This window comes from Biomphalaria glabrata, chromosome 2, assembly GCF_947242115.1.
Source record: "Biomphalaria glabrata chromosome 2, xgBioGlab47.1, whole genome shotgun sequence".
NCBI classification, from domain to species: domain Eukaryota; kingdom Metazoa; phylum Mollusca; class Gastropoda; family Planorbidae; genus Biomphalaria; species Biomphalaria glabrata.
Window position 1 is genome coordinate 6,105,425 of NC_074712.1, and position 19,821 is coordinate 6,125,245.

The 19,821-nt window shown below is 37.8% G+C and overlaps 2 protein-coding genes across 2 annotated transcripts in view; both read right to left on the reverse strand.

Annotated features, from left to right (window-relative positions):
• Window positions 1–8,949, reverse strand: part of LOC106067747 (transmembrane protein 26-like) — a 30,295-nt gene extending 21,346 nt beyond the window's left edge. Inside the window, exon 1 of the mRNA XM_056018853.1 lies at window positions 8,752–8,949. The gene's annotated coding sequence lies outside the window, so the exon portion shown is untranslated. The remainder of the gene's footprint in view (window positions 1–8,751) is intronic.
• An 8,953-nt stretch (window positions 8,950–17,902) lies between these two features.
• LOC106055910 (transmembrane protein 26-like) overlaps window positions 17,903–19,821 on the reverse strand; it is an 11,467-nt gene continuing 9,548 nt past the window's right edge. Inside the window, exon 4 of the mRNA XM_013212445.2 lies at window positions 17,903–19,821. This exon is cut by the window's right edge and continues 21 nt beyond it. Coding sequence (XP_013067899.2) covers window positions 19,219–19,821 — 603 coding nt within the window. The 3' untranslated portion in view covers window positions 17,903–19,218.

A 19,821-nucleotide genomic window follows, 5' to 3' on the forward strand; every position in this document is an offset into this window, starting at 1 on the left:
TTCTTTCTGAGTACGTAAATCTACGTCCTATCCAGCTCACATCTACATTATCAGATAGGGAAGAGTTAAAATGGCCTCAGGACTGGATTTACACCCCCCGCCCCCAATCTTTTCAAAGTAGCGACATTAATCATGATTCGGCTCCTGCCCACACTTACACAAACACAGGCCTCTGTCTTCATTTCCTTCATTTTTTGTTTCTATATTACACAACGTCCTTCTTTTTGGTTTTAAAGCTTACGTTAGACGTGAACACCAGTAAACGTTATCTCTTAGCTATAAACCATTAGTTCTTAGCTGTTAGCCATTAGTTCTTAGCTGTTAGCTATTAGTTGTTAGCTGTTAGTTATTACCGGTAGTTGTTAGCTGTCGGCCATTAATTCTTAGCTGTTAGTCATCAACTCTTAGCTGTTAGCTCTTAGCTGTTAGCCATTAGTTCTTACTGTTAGTTATTAGTTCTTAGCTGTCAGCAATTAGTTTTTAGCTGTTAGTAGTTAGTTCTAAGCTGTTAGCTATTAATCTTGGCTGTTAGCTATTAGTTATTAGCTGTTAGTTATTACCGGTAGTTGTTACCTGTTAGCCATTAGTTCTTAGCTGTTAGCCATTAATCTTGGCTGTTAGCTATTAGTTCTTAGCTGTTAGCCATTTATCTTGGCTGTTAGCTTTTAGTTCTTAGCTGTTAGCAATTAATCTTGGCTGTTAGCTATTAGTTCTTAGCTGTTAGTCAATGATGGAGTGTAATAGAGACGTAGAGAGAGATAGAGTGACGGTGGAAGGGAGGGAGAGAGGTAATGAGGGAGAGATACAGAAGTAGAGAGAGTTAGGAAAGGGATGCATTGGAAGGAGAGAAATACAGAAGGATCGAGAGATTGGATGAGAAAGCGCTATAAGCCCTCAATGAAAGAGTGAAGGCTGTTAGCACTTACTAATCACTCCAACGCTAAGGATCCAATTAACTATCACTACAATTAACACTCTGACTAGCTCGAGTTACGGGAATGAACTTGACCTTTCACCTTCTCTCTCTCTCTCTCTCTCCTATATTGGCTAGTTGTTTGAATTACTAATTATTGAATGTGTCCTCATAAATCGTCTTCACTGGCATTTTAACAGCGGTGGGACACGAAGAAATGTGGAATACCTTCTGCCCTTTAGTCAATCCCTGGTCTTCTTTTTTTTTTAAATGGAAGCGAAATTATGGGAAAGTTGGGCTGCTTACATCAGTGATGTTTAATAATGTAACAAGCGCTGGCCATATCATGCAAGTAAAGTGAAGTGTTCCTTGGCTCTCTAAACATCTGTCTATTGTAAGAGAAATCGGTATTTAAAAAGACAGTGTAATAAATCTCCCATTGTTTTTTTAATCTAAGATTCATTAGTTTTTAAGAAGAAAAATAATCGCTCTATAAGTTGTATAAAGGAGTTATTGTCATTTTAAAGTATTTTTAATGTTTTTCTTCTGTTTTCTGAGTGTGACTGACGTCGGCACAATTTAGTCATTTGTCGTGTGCTTCGGTCTTTAACTCTTTCCCTCCTAATCGACGATACCATCGTTGATTTGACATCATTAAATTTAATTGATGTTTAATTTTATATACATTTTTTTTTGTTTTATATAAAAAGAGCAAGCATTAAATATAAATTCTAGACCAAATAAAACATTTTCTGATAACAAACGAAAAGTGTTATTGAAGCTTAATCATAACAGGATAATGAAATAGTAATGAGCAAAATAAAGAATTCCTTCAAAATGTGGAAAAATAATTACGGAGAGAAAGAGTTAATAATTACAAGGGACCCCTCAACTCAAGAAAATATAAATAAACTAGAACTAATACAAAATAGATCAATTAGATTTATAACGAAAGCATGGGCGTAGCCAGGGGGGGGGGGGGTTTGGGGTTCAAACCCCCCCCCCCCCCCCCGAAATGAAATCCCCCCCCCGCAGGGGGGGAATCGGAATTAAATAATGGATTTTTTCCTTTGATTTTGTTTATTTTAGGTGAGATTTTAATACTAAACCATCACTTGCCCCAGCACAGCCAATGGATTTTGAGTTTAAAACCCCTTCCAGGGGGTTTTGAGTTTAAAACTCCGTACCAGGGGGTTTTGAGTTTAAAACCCCTTACCAGGGGTTTTTGCAGTTAAATCCCCTCTCTTCTATAAAACAAAACAAAAAAAAATTCCAAGAGCACAGTTAAGGAAGATTTTGATTTAAACCCCCCTCCAAAAATTACGATAAACCCCCTCTTTGATATGAAAAAGCAAATTACGCACTCAAAATGTTAAATGGGTTTCGACTCAGTTTTTAGTTCAAACCCCCCTTCAGCGGGGTTAGAAGGTAAAAAAATACCTCTTTAATATTAAAAACAAAACAAATTATACACTCAAAATTTTATGAGTGTAGTCAAAGGGGTTTTGAGTTTAAACTCCTCTCCAGCGGAGTTTGAAGCTAAAAAATACCTTTTCAATATAAAAAAAAGCCAATTACACACTAAAATCTATGAGTGTATCCAAAGGGGTTTTGAGTTTAAACCCCCCGCCAGCGGGTTTGAAGCTAAAAAATACACCTTCAGTGTAAAAAAAAAAGCAAACTACGCACTCAAAATGCTATGAGCGTTCAAAAGGGTTTTGAGTTTAAACCCCCTTCAGAGGGGATTGGTGCTAAAAATACCTCTTCAATATAAAAAAAAAAGCAAATTACACACTAAAATTATTTGAGTGTAGCCAAGCCAATTGGGGGTTTTGAGTTTAAACCCCTCTCCAATAGATTTTTTTTTTAAAGTTTAAAACCCCTCCAGATGGTTTTGAGTTTAAAATCCCCTTTCAGAACGTTTTGAGGTAGAAAACCTCTATCTTCAATATTATTCTAAAGCAAACTACAGTTACCAAATTCTATGACCGTAGCTAAATGGGGTTTTGAATTTTAATAAAATACAATAACTCCAGAGATTTTTTAGTTTAAAACCCCCAACAGATGATTTTGACGATAAAACATCTCTTTTCGATATAAAGATGAGCGTATTCAAGAGAAGTTACACATTTCTACCAGTGGCCGAGCTCCATTATTAAACTGCAGTGAATAGTCATCTGCCGAAATTGAAAAACACTAAATGTGGCTCAACAAAGATGTCTAAGACAGATTTTTGGAGTCAGTTATAGAGATCGGGTCTAAATCAAGGACATCCTTTTGACGAACTGGGAGTCGACCCCTTGGTAGGATTGTGACAGAGCGTCACATGAGGTTTGCGGGACATGTTCTCCGACAAAATGAAATGGGATGACATCCTAGTACAACTTGACGCCACACTTTCATGAAGGTCCTCAGAGCAGGTGGGAAGAGGATTCAGACATGACCAGTGACAGATTTTTGTGGAGAAAGGTTGACGGAAAATGCGCCGAACAGCGCGGGAGGGTCTAAGTCAGTAAGAATAGCACATTAAATTTTGCAATAAAACTTTCTAATAGCAGGAAAATGCTCTGTAGATACCTCAGAATATGCATTTTGTTGGCTTTTAATACAAGAAATAGTGTTTGGCGGCGGGGCTTCGCACCGCGCAAGGGGATCTCCTAACGCTCCTCCAGACCCCCTTCCTAGCTATGGCGGAGAGTCAAAAAATTTTCCACTAACTCCAGGAAGAGCCTATTCTAGGGCACAATAAACGTCTTCCAAAAGAATGAAAGGTCAGAATGTTATAAAGATTATGTACACACACACACACATACATACATATACAATTTTTTTCGTGGGGGGTGGGGGGGGGAGACAAAAATCCCCCCCAACCCCCCCCCCTCGAAAAAAAATCCTGGCTACACTCATGAACGAAGGAATATTCACATTTGACTAGAGTAACACCATTAGTAAAATCACTAAACTTAGAGACACTTTAGGACAGAAGATAAAAAAGTAAACCATAATTTACAAAACAGAAAAACAAAACCTAATGAAATAGTCAGAAAGACACAAAATAGAATTGTATTTCTCTTATTCTATAAGCTAGAAGAAATTTGAACAAATGCTCCTTCTTCCCTAGTGCCATAAAAAAAAATTGAAAGGGTTGCCCGAATCAGCCAGGAAAAAAAAACTTACCAGAATTTAAGTAATTGATTAACCTACATGACTAGATTGACACATGACATGCGTAGGACATAATTGTCTTCCTTTTTGAAGTAACGTCTGTAATATACAAGTTAAAAAAAGAAAGACATTTTACTTGACTGATCTAGTGGTGCACGTTGAATTAGTCCCCTTTATATTTTGTAGAGAGAAATAGGTCGTCGCTTTAAAGTTTACAACTAACAATAGATAACTATAAAGCATTCTATTTTCATCAGCACTTCGCTGGCTCAGCAGTTACTGTGTATTCATGAGGAGGCAAGAGGAGGCAGTAAGCCCTAGAGTTCGATATCAGGTTGTTCAACTTTTTTCTTAAATAAATGTATTTAATAAGCGACCAGGGTAACTTTAAAGAGATGCCCCCTTCTTTCTACCTCCAACTGATACAGTTAGGCTTTATCTATAACCTTTGGTTTTCTAAAAAAAAAGTTTTTATTACATTTTCTTGTTTTTCTTTTAATGTTATAATCATGTCAGGCCGAAAACTCTTCGTTTGACGGTTTTAGGTTTATGCATTACGAATCCTAGTCTAGTGTGTTAATCAGAAACTAAAAAAAAAAAACCAACAACATTACTAGCTGAACATAAATAACAGGAGTAATTAGACTCTCGTGTACACAAAAAAAAAATAAGATTAACATCAAAGGACATTTGCTTGCCTAATTTAACAGAGTTTGTGATCACAAAAGAATCAGGTTTGTACAGAAACCTGTTCGACCCACAATCCTAAATGGGTCACTACATACAAGCCTGTTCATTGTGTACTAATCAAGAGTTGGCAACTCGTCTCCCAATGCCTTAATGACGCATTGAGTAAGAACTTGAAGATTTAATAGCTGAGTCAGGAGTCTCGAGTCCTAACCACTTAGCAGGATACTTCAAGAGAAGTTTTCTGTAAGTAGCACTCTATGCCTTCCAACTGTTCCAGGTGACATTTAATTGTTTTTGGACGATGTGAAATGTCATACGCATTATAGAAATGTGTAGGCTTAGTTTTTTTTTATGAATGAGAGAGAGAGAGAGAGAGAGACTAAACACTTTATTTGTTTTATTTTTATTCTTTACACAATCACTTCCTCTATGTTAAATTAATATACCTATTTCTTGCAATCGACTTCTAATAAACAAAATAATGATAAAAAAAAACGTATATAAAGGGGAAGAACTCCTTCCTTAAAACAATATCTACCAATAATGTACAAGCTATTTCCCTTATCCGATTTCAAACTAAAAAAATAATTACCAATAATTAATTGACCAATTAAGTATATATTTTATTGATTCGTTGGTTTTTTTTTGTTTGTTTTTTTTGTTAGCTGCAATAAATAATTGTTTAAAATATCAACTTTTAATCAAGAAAATTGCGTTAACAATTATTTAAGGGGGACTAAACCCAACAAATTTAGCAATATCTATGAATACTGAAGTATCGATTCTCCTTTAGGCTATTCAACAGTAATTAATTGTCTAGTCGGTTACTTTTTTAAAAATAGATTCATGTGCTGTCTGTGTCAATGAATAAGTGTGCGAAGTTTTAGCTTCATCCGTTACTGGGTATGGGGAGAAATAACGTGTACAATATTTACCAGACAGACAGAAGGACAGATTGTGTCAATGTAGGTTTTGTAAAAATGCACCTTGACGTTTATTGAGTAGTGTTGGTTTATATGGAGGCTACTGTTTATTATTATTATTATTATTATAAATATAATTTATATTCAAGTTTTTTTAAAGAAGTATGTTCAAGTTTTCTTTTGAAGTCCTACATTAGGAATATAATACGCCTACATTGGTTTGGTTGTACTAGCTGCTTGGTGCTACAAACCAACGACCGAGTAACACACAGTTATCTGCTCTTTATTTGCTAAGATTTTTAAATAAAGGAACATCTTAAACTCCGACTTGTGGGCAGTTCCAACCAATAGCTTGTTGCCACGTCGTAGACACCAGTGTGGCAAGAAGCCATTGGTCTCCATCGCCCACAGGTTGCGACGTTGCAGGTCAGTGTTCTGGCCTTCTGCGGAGAACGACACTGCCGCATCATCAGAAACTTTCTCTATGGAAAATGTAAAGGGGAGACTACAATTAATTTTGTTTCCTTTTAACAACTTTTGCTCCTGGAAGCACGCTTTAATGGACGGCATCTACTTTAGATCTAACAGCAAAAAATAAAATAAACTCTAACGAAAACTTTATGACCAAATCTCAAGGTCCTCAAGTCTCAATGTCCTCAAGTCTCAATGTCCTTAAGTCTCAATGTCCTCAAGTCTCAATGTCCTCAAGTCTCAATGTCCTTAAGTCTCAATGTCCTCAAATGTCAATGTCCTCAGGTCCCAATGTCCTCAAGTCTCAATGTCCTCAAGTCTCAATGTCCTCAAGTCTCAATGTCCTCAGGTCCCAAAGTCCTTAGGTCCCAATGTCCTTAAGTCTCAATGTCCTCAAGTCTCAATGTCCTTAAGTCTCAATGTCCTTAAGTCTTAATGTCCTCAAGTCTCAATGTCCTCAAGTCTCAATGTCCTCAAGTCTCAATGTCCTCAGGTCCCAATGTCCTCAAGTCTCAATGTCCTCAAGTCTCAATGTCCTCAGGTCCCAATGTCCTCAAGTCTCAATGTCCTCAAGTCTCAATGTTCTCAAGTCTCAATGTCCTCAAGTCTCAATGTCCTCAAGTCTCAATGTCCTCAAGTCTCAATGTCCTCAGGTCCCAATGTCCTCAGGTCCCAATGTCCTCAAGTCTCAATGTCCTCAAGTCTGTTGAAAATTATTAGTAGGAAAAAGAAAAAGCGATTGGAAGACAACATACAACAATGTACGGGGTTATCATTGGAATAGATTCTATGCAGATCAAAAGACAGAGAAGAATGGAGAAAGGTTGTCGACAGATCATGTGTGGTTCCCCAACGTTCATTAGAATAAGAGATAAGTGAAGGTGAAAAAAATAATTAAAATCATCAATGCTTATTTATATCGCAGAAGTGGCATCTCAATGTTGTTGAACCTCGCAGTACCAAACTGCTGGTCGACAACTAAACCGCTGTAGCCGTATTATAGTGTTGTAACTCTAGGGTAGGCACTCAACGAAAAGGTAAGCAAATCAACACAATTTAACAGGAAATAAATAGCTGTGTTTATTCACTAGGGTAAACATATAACATCCTTCAGCTTTCTCAGAGTCTTACTACTAAGTATACCAGTCCTTTGCTACTTAACCCGATTGTGGACCAACGACAGCCTTCCCCGCTTTGCTCCAGGTCCCTACTACAACCTTCAGGCAGCACAAAAGTTGGCCTTTTACTTTCCCAAACATTCAGACTCTTCACAATCCCTGATGCACTGTTCTTCTCTCTATCCTAGTGTCTTCCTGTTTACGTTCACTAGTGCGCTAGTGCGCACCTCAAGCACTGGTGCAAGGCAGGGTTACAACAATATCTTATCTTATAAAACTTGAAATAATTGAAACAACTTTTTTGTGAACAAGACCAAACATGACGTTAATTACAATATAGACAAATTTTAAGATTGAGATGAAATGAAATCAATATAGTAGTCGCTTGTAGTAATATAAAATAACATTCAGAACAAAATCTAGCTCACTACAAAAACACGTCTTTTCGTTCTGGAATCGTCTGTCCTACCTGAGAACGCTGACGACAAAACCGCTTATCTTGCATCATTCACACTGTATAGCTAACCTCTTCCCACCGTCACCATAGATACACACACACACACACACACACACACTCCATAACACACATACAGTTGAAATACAGAAATGAAAGAATGCTGGATATTTTATACAAACTGGGAAATACAAAGACTTTGGAAGTGAAATAAAATTACAATATTATTTCCTTTTGTGATATCAGCCAATGTCACAACTGACCTCACAGATATCCTCGAGGCCCACCTGAACATTCATATGAGGATTGTAATGACCTGTTGGAGACCTACCATATTATTAGAAAATGTGCCAGTTCACTTTATAGTGAATTTTTATTCCATCTAGTTCGACTCTCGATACAAACAATGTCAAAGAATGACATCTGGAGTTTGTTAACTTGAAATTAACATATACAAAACACACAAGGGAGAGAACTGACAACGGGCTCCGTTTTACAGAAACCACTTTATTTATTAACCAATAAAAGTGATTTGTCACTAAGAGTCTATAAAATAAAAGTCGTGTCAAAAAGTCTTCTTTTTTCTAGGACACTAAACCTCTAATGCTTTTTTTGTGGCCGGGTCGTTAATAAGTGCATACAAGACTATCTGTACAGCAATCTAGTTTATAGACAATTAAGCATTTACCAGGAACAATTCGTATTCTTTCTCCACTTTCACTGTTAATATAAGAATAATATTAACAACTCCCAATCCTGGATATTCCAGAGAATGATTATTACATTGTGATTACAATAATAATCCATCCATTTGTGTAGCAGACAAAAAAATCACTAATTAGCCTCTAAGTACTGAGCAAGCTGTTCGGGGGTTATTACATTAATTAAGTTCTAAATGTCAATACCTATTACTAGAATGTTAAAGCAGGTCATTTTTTTTTGTTCTGTCTAAATTTTCTGTGTGTGTGTGTTATAACGTGTGTGTGCTTAATAAATGTCTTATCTTATGCGTCTTACCTCAAGTTAAATCCTCTAAGATACTAGTCTCCCACGTTATGAGAATGGCGCATCAAACAAAGAGCCAACACGAGAGATATGAAATAATCATGCTGGAAATAATATAGATCAGTGACTTAGATTCGAGGGTAGAAATTATGTTTTTATCCACGACTCTTAACTCCCACAATCAAAGCCATACACCTGTTCACTGGACTATGTAAATAAGTTTGAACACATTTTTTTTGGGGGGGGGGGGGAGGGGGGGGTCGAACGATAGTTTGGTGCAAGGTGCAATAACTGTGCACACCAGGGGGAGGGGCGTGTACTGCACGAACACATACACAAGCCCACACAATAAATATTCGTAGGCTCTTGAGCGGAGCCCTCAGTCTTTTATAATTCCATTCATGTGAGACCAGATCTATCCCTCTCTTTCTCTGTCACTCTCTGTCTCTTTCTCTCTCTCTCTCTCTCTCTCTCTCTCTCTCTCTGTGTGTGTTTCCTTCGTTTTTTCACAGATAAAAAGCAGATAATGACTTAAAAGGGTAAGATGCAAATGTAAGTGTGGGCGGATTTCGAGACATGGGTAAAGTTTTTGGTGTTGGGGCGCGGGGAGAGAAAGGATGAGTTCAATCAAGTGTGACGAGATATCAGTGGTTATTATTGGCTAAGAATTCAGAAATTGACTTTTGCAAAAGTATAAACTGTTTCTGTCATGGCGTTAACTTTTGAGCTCTCAGTTCCATATTTAAAAGATACATGAAACTAGATCTGGTGGTTTTTAACACACTAAAATAGCAACTATACAGCTAGATTCTAGAAGATAAAGATCTTGAGGATAAGATAGATAGAATATGTTGTTGTTTTTTCACGAAATAGTTTAAGGACGTTTGCGCCAATCAGTGGGCTACTTAGTCACTTCTTGGACTTCACTCCGTCGAGGGCTTCCAATTATCTAAGGCCGGCCCTGCTCTTAAATACCACATTCTCGTTATTTCCGCAAGAGACTGTACCAGATTTTTCTAACAATGCACAGAGAAACTATATTTGGAAATAGTGTTAAATAATTTTATTTAGCGCAGACAAAAAAAAGCATACGTAATTACGTCTGGATTAAAATGATTATGTATGTATTTGGTATACCGCCGGAACCTGGGACCTATCCTGACACCAATGTTAACAAACTGTTAAATGTCTCATTATTCAGACGCCACTGAAGTCTCGCCTTTTTGGTTTCATCTCTTATGTAGATTTTTTTTTTTTTTTATCCCGGTGCCGCTTTACATAGACGAATGTGGACATACCTGGATCTAGGTATGAAATCAAATATCGCAGACCAGACATGGCCAGTGTTTGTTCTGTACTGTTGATCAACGCCTCACCCCCCCCCCCCATTTTTTTCTTCTTCAATGAAGATGAGAGATGGCGATTGGGGGGGGGGGGGGGCTTTTCGTTCCATCTTACATTAGAGGGGAGAAGGTCCGCACCACTTGCGTGGCACCCAGGGTGTCGGTTACATTGACACTGCGCCACAGGCTGTACGCTAACATTTTAATTTGATGTTTTCAGAAAGCGCGCTGCTTGGACGTTCTCGAGTCCACGGTTCAAACCACTTGAGTTTTTTTTTGTAACTCTGCTCTGTATCTAGAGATGTTAATAATGCGCATGAAATAAAACTCAGTCAGCAGACCTTAAGACATTTTTTTTTAAGTTGTAAAATTAATTACATAAAAAAATGCACATTTTAAACCAGAATGTCAAACCCCCCAAAAAATTGAATTAAAATATATTTATTTAACGTCTACTGAATAGAATTATTCTAAAATGACGATATTTTTTTATTATTTTTTTTTTTTGTGTGCTTCTAATCTTGATATGAACTTTGTGGTCACGTGGTAGACACATTTATATATTACTCAGCACAAAAGGAAAGTTACCCCTTTTAGACCTTGGGATATGTGGGACAGATAATGTAAAGGTCAACTGTATCTATGGCCACGGATAACGAGGGTGTCATGTGGTCAGCACAACCCCCAACCGATTTTACTTTTCTCCAAATAATATAAGGTAGAGCTTAGTGGACTCAGAGGCAACCAAAGAAATTAAAAATCCCAGTCTCATCAATATTCGAACACGGCACCTCCGATTTAAAAGCCAAGCGCTTTACCGCTCACCCACTGCGTCTCAAACAATACACTACGAGAATAAAAAAAAAGATTTAAAAAATGGAGGAGTGACATTTATACAGGGGCGTCGCTAGGAATTTCCCATCGTTTGGGGGCCCGGGGAGCTTGACCTCTTTGGGGGCCCCTGCATTTTGAGTAATATTTAATTTTTAATGTAAAAAAAACACACTCTTTTGAGGGGGGCCCTGTGGGATTTTCAAATTCTCCCCCTCCTCTACCCACCCTAGCTACGCCACTGCATTTATAGTCTAGTCATCTATACATGGAAGAACGACTATTAGCAAATCTTACTTGAAGTTACTTCTTAAGTTTGTAATATACTAACGGTTTAATGAATTGTCACTCTGCCTAACGCAATCAGTAAGAGTTCAATCCCTTGGTCTCGCTTGAAGAAAGAAACGAATCTGAGAAAAAGGAGGCTATTGAAATCGCACAGAATGAGAAAATGCGCCAGACGGGAATTGGAAGTTTCCAACATACGTTTCAATAGTTTGATATTTTTTTATGATCCTTTGTACGTGGGCCGTAGGGTATGTCAGGACTGGGTGAAGTGTTTATGCCAAAATACTGTGTCGTATGGGCGCTCGGTGCCCCGTGTAGGTGGAAATAAGAAATATTGACGTAATTTTAAGGCGTCTAGAAACTCCTGGGGGCGAGACCGCTAGGGTACTGGGTTGAAGCTTTGTGTACAGAGATTGTGTCAGACGTCAGGGTCGCAGGTGAATCCGTATGCAGAGTTATTGACCTTATTTGTTCACAACAACCTTTGTAAAGATCTTGTTACTAAATAGTGGTGAACTCACGTGTAGCTAAAGTACAGCACCAAGACAATGGTTTTAAAAATAATAAAATACAGCATTGAATGTTATAGTCAGGACGCTAAGTTATTATGATTCTACAAAAATAATTTAATAATTTATCGTCCATTCAACCCTAAAAGTGCAGTAGGCCTACGCCTTAGAGCTAGATCATAGACTATGATCTATTCTAGATATACTATCAAACAGAGCAGTGGGCATGCAGGGGGCTTAACACAAGGGAAAATGTGTCTTAGAGACAGTTATATCTAAACCTTAGTAGCCTCCCCTTACCGATTTAGTCAACGGAATATTTGTAAACATGAAATAATTTTCAGAAAAAAAGTATGAATGTAAATAAAATACCTTCTTCGTGGATTCTCAAACCTTTATTGAATAGATGATTTTATCAAGCAGCATACTTGTTAGCGCTACACACTTTTCCACATAATAGGATTTTAATCATTCTTCGGATGTTTAGATACTTAAACTCGATATCTATAATCAGGAGGCACATCAGTCCAACTATCCGTTTTAAAAAAAGGTATACAGTCAATCATATATCTCTTAGATGAAAATTAAAGTAAAGTTCCCCTTAAAAAAAAAAAAGTTCCCCTTTCAAACCTTGTTATCTCTAGGGAGGAGGATGTTTCTTTGGCCATGTGTCCATGTGGCCATGTGTCATTTGGCCAGGGTGTTATCTGGCCAGCACAACGACCAACCGCCTTTAACTACTAGTCACGTACCCATTAGAGATGGGTGGCTCAGGGGCGCCCTAAAAATCCGAAATTCAAAATCCTAGTCCTCGCCGAGGTTCGAAGCCAGGACCCCAAAGAGGTCCAGCTTCCAGCTCTAATTCGTTTTGTATATGTCACGTACGATTTGTCTATATTTAGCCCAAGGTTGTCGGTAGAATTTCAGCTACCTCGGGAATTTCCATCATGCAACAAACTTATGTTTTGGAGTGAATGTGATTGGTTAGAAATATTAATTATTGTACGTTGAGCTGTATTAATTGGTCAGATTGATTAACCAAGCGGCAAAGAGATATTCGTCACATGGCAAAACGCCCAAAGCTCTGAAAGACCGGCAATCTCGTGTTGTAACTCAAAGGAAGATGACATTGTGTAGATCAGTGGTGCCCAACCTTATACGGCCTGCGGGCCATTTTAATTTCCGACACTCGTGTCGCGGGCCACATTAACGAAAGATAAAAAAAAAAGAAATAGAGACTAAAACATTTTAAATAGTTTTATCACAATCCCATACCCAGCAATGGTTTTCGCATATGTGCAAGGTTTATGAGGACAACCATGCGTAGAAATCTTTTGTCTGTATTGCTAGAAATTTCTCAAGCAGGGAATCTGTCTTTGTAAGTCAATCAGTTCCAGTTGGTGTCACTTCTCAGCGGCAATAGAAATGATTTCGAAATCTGCTGCTCTGTCATTTAGTTTTGAATTTGGATTTTCACTAACATCTTTCACTCAATTTGCAATTTTCATGTCAGAAAAGCTGAAAGCTACAACTGTTGTTTTTTTTTTCTTGAAGATTGTATTCCATCTCTGCCAGCAATCACTTTTGTATGCTTCATTTCTCTTCTTAAAATGTGAGCAAGTCTGTAGCCTCTATTACAGCCGTCTCATTTCTTGACTTCTTGGTCAATATTTTCGCCAATCGCAAAACTCTTCTCAACTTTTGAAGTAACTTCCCGATCTTTTCTTAGCGGCTCAAGACAACAATGCCTCAATATTTTTGTAATGGTTTGTTTTAGAATGCATTTTATGTTATGTTACTTTAAAACATTACTGTACAGATCAAACATATTGATTTATTATGTTCCACACAAAAAAAAAGATCTGTCCACTTTTCCTGAAAGTTTCAACTTCCAATTTTCGTTTCTTCGACCATCCCATTACAATAACGAACAAATGTTGCATGGAACGGAAGAACACGACACAAAATGATGCAGAAAAGATGAGCTGTGTTATACACATGAGATGTCAAGGACACGGCTAGCTCAAGACAGCCGCGGAACTATCCAAGACTCTAAAACAACTATTAATTCTTATCGCCGAAAAAAAACAACAACGTGTTCTTATAGAAAAAAAAATTAACGTGACTACTACAAGACGAAAAATTAGAATGAAATCCATCAAAGAAAAAATGAGTCCTAACATAGAAAATACAATTTTCAACCTTTTAATTTTTTTTTCTATTTCCTATCTTTTGTGCCAATGTTTTGGCGGGCCGGTCTGAACCACGTCGCGGGCCGGATCTGGCCCGCGGGCCGTAGTTTGGGCATCACTGGTGTAGATCATTTAAACTAGTAAAAATTTAGTTTGTGTTTTATTCTATCACAATATATCATTGTAATTATTTGTGAATAGCTTTTCCAAGTTCTGAATTAAAGTATTTGTATTTGACGAGGGGAAGTTTCTTCACTGAATTTAATAATAACATACTTAGATCGTCTTATCGACTAGCAACTCCTAGATGATCCTCTTATCAACTGGCAACTTCTAAATGATCATCTTATCAACTGACGATTTCTAAATCCTCGGCAACCACGATCGTTGTTTGTGCAATATAGATCAAGATAATCTTCTACGTGACATCTAGCACCATTGATGATCGTGACAGTATAATAGTGAAAAGAAAAGTAAAGTTCTCATGTCAGGCGTCGCGATGTATAGGGCAGATGATAAAAGGCCATCTGTTTCTTTTGGTTCACGGTTAACGAGGGTGTCATGTGACAGACACAAATGACCTACCCTTAAAATACTAACCTTGACAGCACTTCCGTTAGTCTGCACACCGGATGCACTAAATACTCTAGCTATAAATAGTTTTTATTTCGACATGGATGAATAGCCCTAATAGGATACTCAAAGGTAATTCTAATCAAGCTGAAAAAAAATATATATTCCTGTCCAATCAACTCCTACCTAGGGTTTCATAAGTAATATCATTTCTTAGTTTTATAACATACAATCCAATAATTTGTCCCATTTCTCGTATGAAGGTGACATAATAAGGTCACGTGACTGACAACATTTTTTACTAACACGTCGAAAGGCACATAGTGCAAAGCCTAAGTCGTCTGGAGACAGACAGATGACATCCATAGAGGCCATGCACGCTCTACTGGCTTGTCTAACCCTTCAACTAGCTCTTCTATTGATGAAGACACAATTAACTCTTCGCTTTTAAATTAACGTCAGTGAGTTCCATTGGAGAGCAGTAATATGGTTTCTCTCAGTTGTGACGATTCTTCCAATTTTGTTATTAAGTTAGGTTGCAATTATTTGCATATTGTATCTCATACATTTAATTTTTTTAGATATATTGTTCGTCCATCTGTAAGGCTTAGGGCTTTTCACTGCATGTCTGAGCGTTCTACTTTGGCTTGTGGGACCATGCAAGATTCGACATGATCGGCTGCACACTGCAAGCTATTCCAGCTGTATCTTTTGCGAGCTGACTTAGTTTGATATGACTGAGGTTCATTATAGGTCAATAGTTCAAAGGTCAATCTCCAGTTTAACTTTTGAATTTGCAATTAAAATGTTTAGGATGTTTTTTTTTTATTGCATCTAACTTAATACCCCTTGCATAGAAAAGCGTCATGACCATCATCAAGGATATTTGATTTCTGATGGTCTAACAGAGCGCAAAAAGTGAGATTTATATTATCAAGAGTCTATGCGTTTTATAAGAAAGTTTCCATATTTAGTTACAGAGATGTGACAATGATACAGCGGTATGCATGAAGGGATGATTCTAAGTCTATAGTAAAGGTACCTCCTTTGAATTTGAGACCTGCAGGGCAAGATGAAATAAAGCTCATCTGTTTCTCTGGCCGATGGTGAAGAGGTGTGCCCATTAGGCCGGCACAAACCAAACCGCTTCTTCTTCCACCAATCTTATGTCAACTAAGTCATATACACATACTAGTTGTGGAGACTCAGCAACCTCCGAAAAATAAAGATGTTCGAGATCCCGGTGAGTTTTCACAAATAATCAGGGGCGTTCAATAACTTTTTTTTAATAATCAGGGACGGTAAATGTACTTGCTTAGAACTAGATGTGGTAAATTTTTTAAAATGATTATTAACTCATGTTGTTTCTACTAAATGATCGAAAAATTAAAAACAATTAAAAGGATAATCAATATCACTGATCAATAAACTAGCCCAAAACTACAGACTGTCAGATTAACAGAGATCTATCTGTATCAAATGTAGATCAACGCAGGGCCGGACTTAGGCCACTGCGACCTATGCAGTCGCACTTTCTTAAACCTCGCACTTTCATAGGCCAGGCGCATATAAATATAGATCACTGGCCTATGATAAGGATCTAAATCTATCTCGATCTCTTTAAAAAGAAAATCAAAAGCGGTATTTTTAAAAATTTGATCGTGATTTTGTACGTATTAAAGAAATAGAATGAATAAAATGCAAATGCGAATTTGATCCCTAATACAAAATCTTAATTTTCACATATTATCCTTATCGCTACTCAGACTGGGCCCCGCGCAATCCGTTACGCAAAGGGCCCCGCAACTGTTAGTGCCGGCCCTGGCTCTACGTAAAGTTTAGGTTTTGTAATAATTCAAACATACAGGCTGAGAAAGGAAGCAAAATACGCTAAGGGAGGGGTGGGCAACCTTTTTGTATGGAGTGCCGCATGTGGCACGCGACCCGTAATTTGCCCACCCCTGCACTAAGGGATTAGTGAGTCAGCAAAATAATAAGAGACTTCTCGATCATGGCCCCAGGGGTTCTCAGCCTATGGGTTGCGACCCCCTTGGAGGTCGAAAAACGATTCGACCAGCGGTCGATTAACAGCAATAAAAATAGGGATTCTTAAAAATATTTTACCCAAGAGATAAACAGCTGAACGAGAATGATTTCATTTTAATTATTGATAAATATTTTAAACTGTTTTAATTCATGTAAATTAATGCATAACGCATCATTATGCCATGGAGGATCATATACATTATTCCCGTCGTGACGTAATTAAAAAGCTATTTAGAGTATCATAAATAATACGCTCTCTCTTAATTAATAGTCCGTGTTTTTGGAATATGTAGTGAAGACAAAACAATGTTGAGAAAGAAATATTATGTTGATTTGTACTTTACGGGTTTAATTAAAGTAGCAATGGAAAAACACAGTTCGTCCTTTGTAACGGATCTATGAAACCGAAATAAATGTAACGTCCTTTTGATAGCATCCGATATTTGCCGACAAGGATAGCCAGTGTTTTAGCGGCACGTTTATATTCTCTTTGGCATAAAACGACAGCGCGTGATTTATAAGAAAATGATTGTTCAATTTTGGAAAAGTATAAAATATTTCAAAAAAAATATTGTTGGCGTCTGCACAGATGGGGCTCAAAGTTTGCTAAAGGGTTGGTTTTGATGATAAAGTTTGGTACTGAATAAGTCACCAGAAGTAATGGGATCTCACTGTACGAGTCATCGACAAAATTAGTAACGAGAACACAGCAATAAGAATTAAGATGTCAGTTTCTGAAATCTGGATTAACAATTGGATGTAATATCTCGCTTAGCCTGTGTTATGCATTCTTTTTTCTTTTTCCCAATAATATATTTTTGCGAAACATAGTTTTTTTAACCTGTTAGGACAGAAGTAGACCTGAAGCAGACGATGACATTTGGTTGTGATCTTGCGAAGACAGTCCTGCGAATTCCTGATCTAGAGAAACAGAAACAAGCTCAACCTGCGATCTCACGTAGAATTCTTTGGACAAACTGTCACAACAATGGCAATAGAGTTTGTAGTTTGTAGCGTTCTGATCACTACCCGTGATTTTCGAATTGTCACATAAGTATATAAAAGTAAAGTTTCCCCTTTCAGATCTTGCGATCTATAGGGCAAATGATGTTAAGGTCATCTGTTTCTTCGGTCAAAGATGAAAGAGCATGGTGTCATGTAACCAGCACAACGACCAACCGCCTTTACTTTCCCCCTCCTAAAGCCAGGTGCCCATTAGAGTTGGCTGGACTCAGGGGCGCACTAAAATCCGAAATTCAAATCCCAGTCTTTACAAAGATTCAAACCCATGACCCCAGGTTCGAAGGACAAGCGCTTAACCATAAGTTTGCATGAATAAGACGAAACAAAAGAAAATGGGAGATAATTGAAGTCATCAAGGTAAGTCTACTATAAGATGTAATTTAATTATTGGGTATTAAACATTACGGATTAAACACAGAGCTTTTGCAATACACACCAAATACTTACATTAGAGTTACGATTGTCTAATATTGGCTAAAACACTGTTATTGATGCGTAGGAATGAAACTAATTTTATTGATTTTAGTGTTGAGGGTCGCCGCATAATGGGGAATAGTAAAAAGTGGCCGAGAAGCTAAAAAGTTTGAGAACCGCTGGTTTAGACGTAGGGAAATAAAAACTGAATCTAAGATGAAAACATGTTTGAAGTCATTAATATCAAACTATGGACTAGATCAAACAATACGTTTCAAATATTCTAATTAGCTCAAAGCTTAAGTCAATAAAGTATCGATGCAATTAAAAAAAAAAACAAAAAAAAAACAGAAGAACGAGATTCAATGAACCGAAAGGGGAGATGATGTATTTTTCCCCATTATAATAAAAATTGATCGTTGACATATTTTCTTCTGTTAAAGGTGCTCTAATTGTTATTTAGAACTACACCGTCATTGGTGTAACATAACAATAATATTACTTGTATACGATGGATTGTTTATAAAATCATTGGTGTAACATAACAATAATATTACTTGTATACGATGGATTGTTTAAAAAATCATTGGTGTAACATAACAATAATATTACTTGTATACGATGGATTGTTTAAAAAATCATCATAGATCCATCACATTGATGCTTCTATATTGTTCAAAATTACAAAGTCAACAATTACTAATTGTCTCTCGCCATCGCTTATCTGTTTAGTTTGGTTTACGAGTGCAGGGACGAACTCTTTTTGGCCCAAGTCTTGTTTGCTGTTATTTTCTCGGATGACGGCAGATACGATGACACGCTGAAAGCACTTTTCAGATCAATCCTATCCGCAGATGCTTGAGAACGCTGCGGCGAGGCCAGATCGCCCTGCACTCTCGTTGTAAAGCCTGTCTCATCAAACACTTGGAGCGGTGTGTTTTCCAGGACAGAAACTCCGTTCCACGCCACAAGACTTGACGATGTATTGGTCACGCCTAATTTGTGCTTTATTTCTATCTCGTCTCCTTTGTTTTTCTGTGACAGTCCGACCCCTTTTCTGACCTTACACCCATCCAATTTTTCAGAGATACCTAAAGAAGAAACGCTTCTGCAAGAGATGTTTTCTTTTTCTGACTCAGGAGATTTCTGACCAAATTTTTTTTTAAATTCTCATCGTTAATGAGTGCTTCTTGCATGTTATTGAAACTGTTGCTTGCTGCTTTTGACTTAAAGTAAAGACTGGATGTATCTGGTACGCGATCACGGTGGGCTCTGCTGCCCCTCTTTTTTCTGCGCAGGTTGTCCAAAGACTTCATCGTACTCATCCTCTTCGTCGGATAGATAATAGCTTCCACATAATATTAACAGTTTGTAAATGAGAAGAGATATGATCATCGCGTTTTTAGACGTGAAAAAGATCAGGCTGTAGTCGACGATGCTGCAGTTTATCATTATATACACTCGGACAATAAGGAACGGAATGTCCTGCATTAGTAAGGTCAGAAGGATGGCCAGGACTTCGTACCAAAACTTCTGCTGTTTCTTGTGCAGAACGAGCTCCGTCGAGTCGACGACCACGTTGATGTTCCTCTGCCGCTTAGGCTGGTGGATGACCGTGACGGTCACGGTGAACTGCAGTACGGACAGCGACCAGATGGCCAGCACCACGTAGCAGAGGCGTCGGTTGGGGCGTACGGCTTCCTCGCCCAGCAGGGAGAAGTACTCCATGATGTCTCCGCCAATGCCGATAAAAGCGAATAGAAGTTCGACCAGTTCCTTTCTGTTGACGTTTCCCCTGGGCAGGATCCACCTGGAGAGCAACACTAAGTAAGGAAACATTTCCTCGACTAACATGATCCAGGT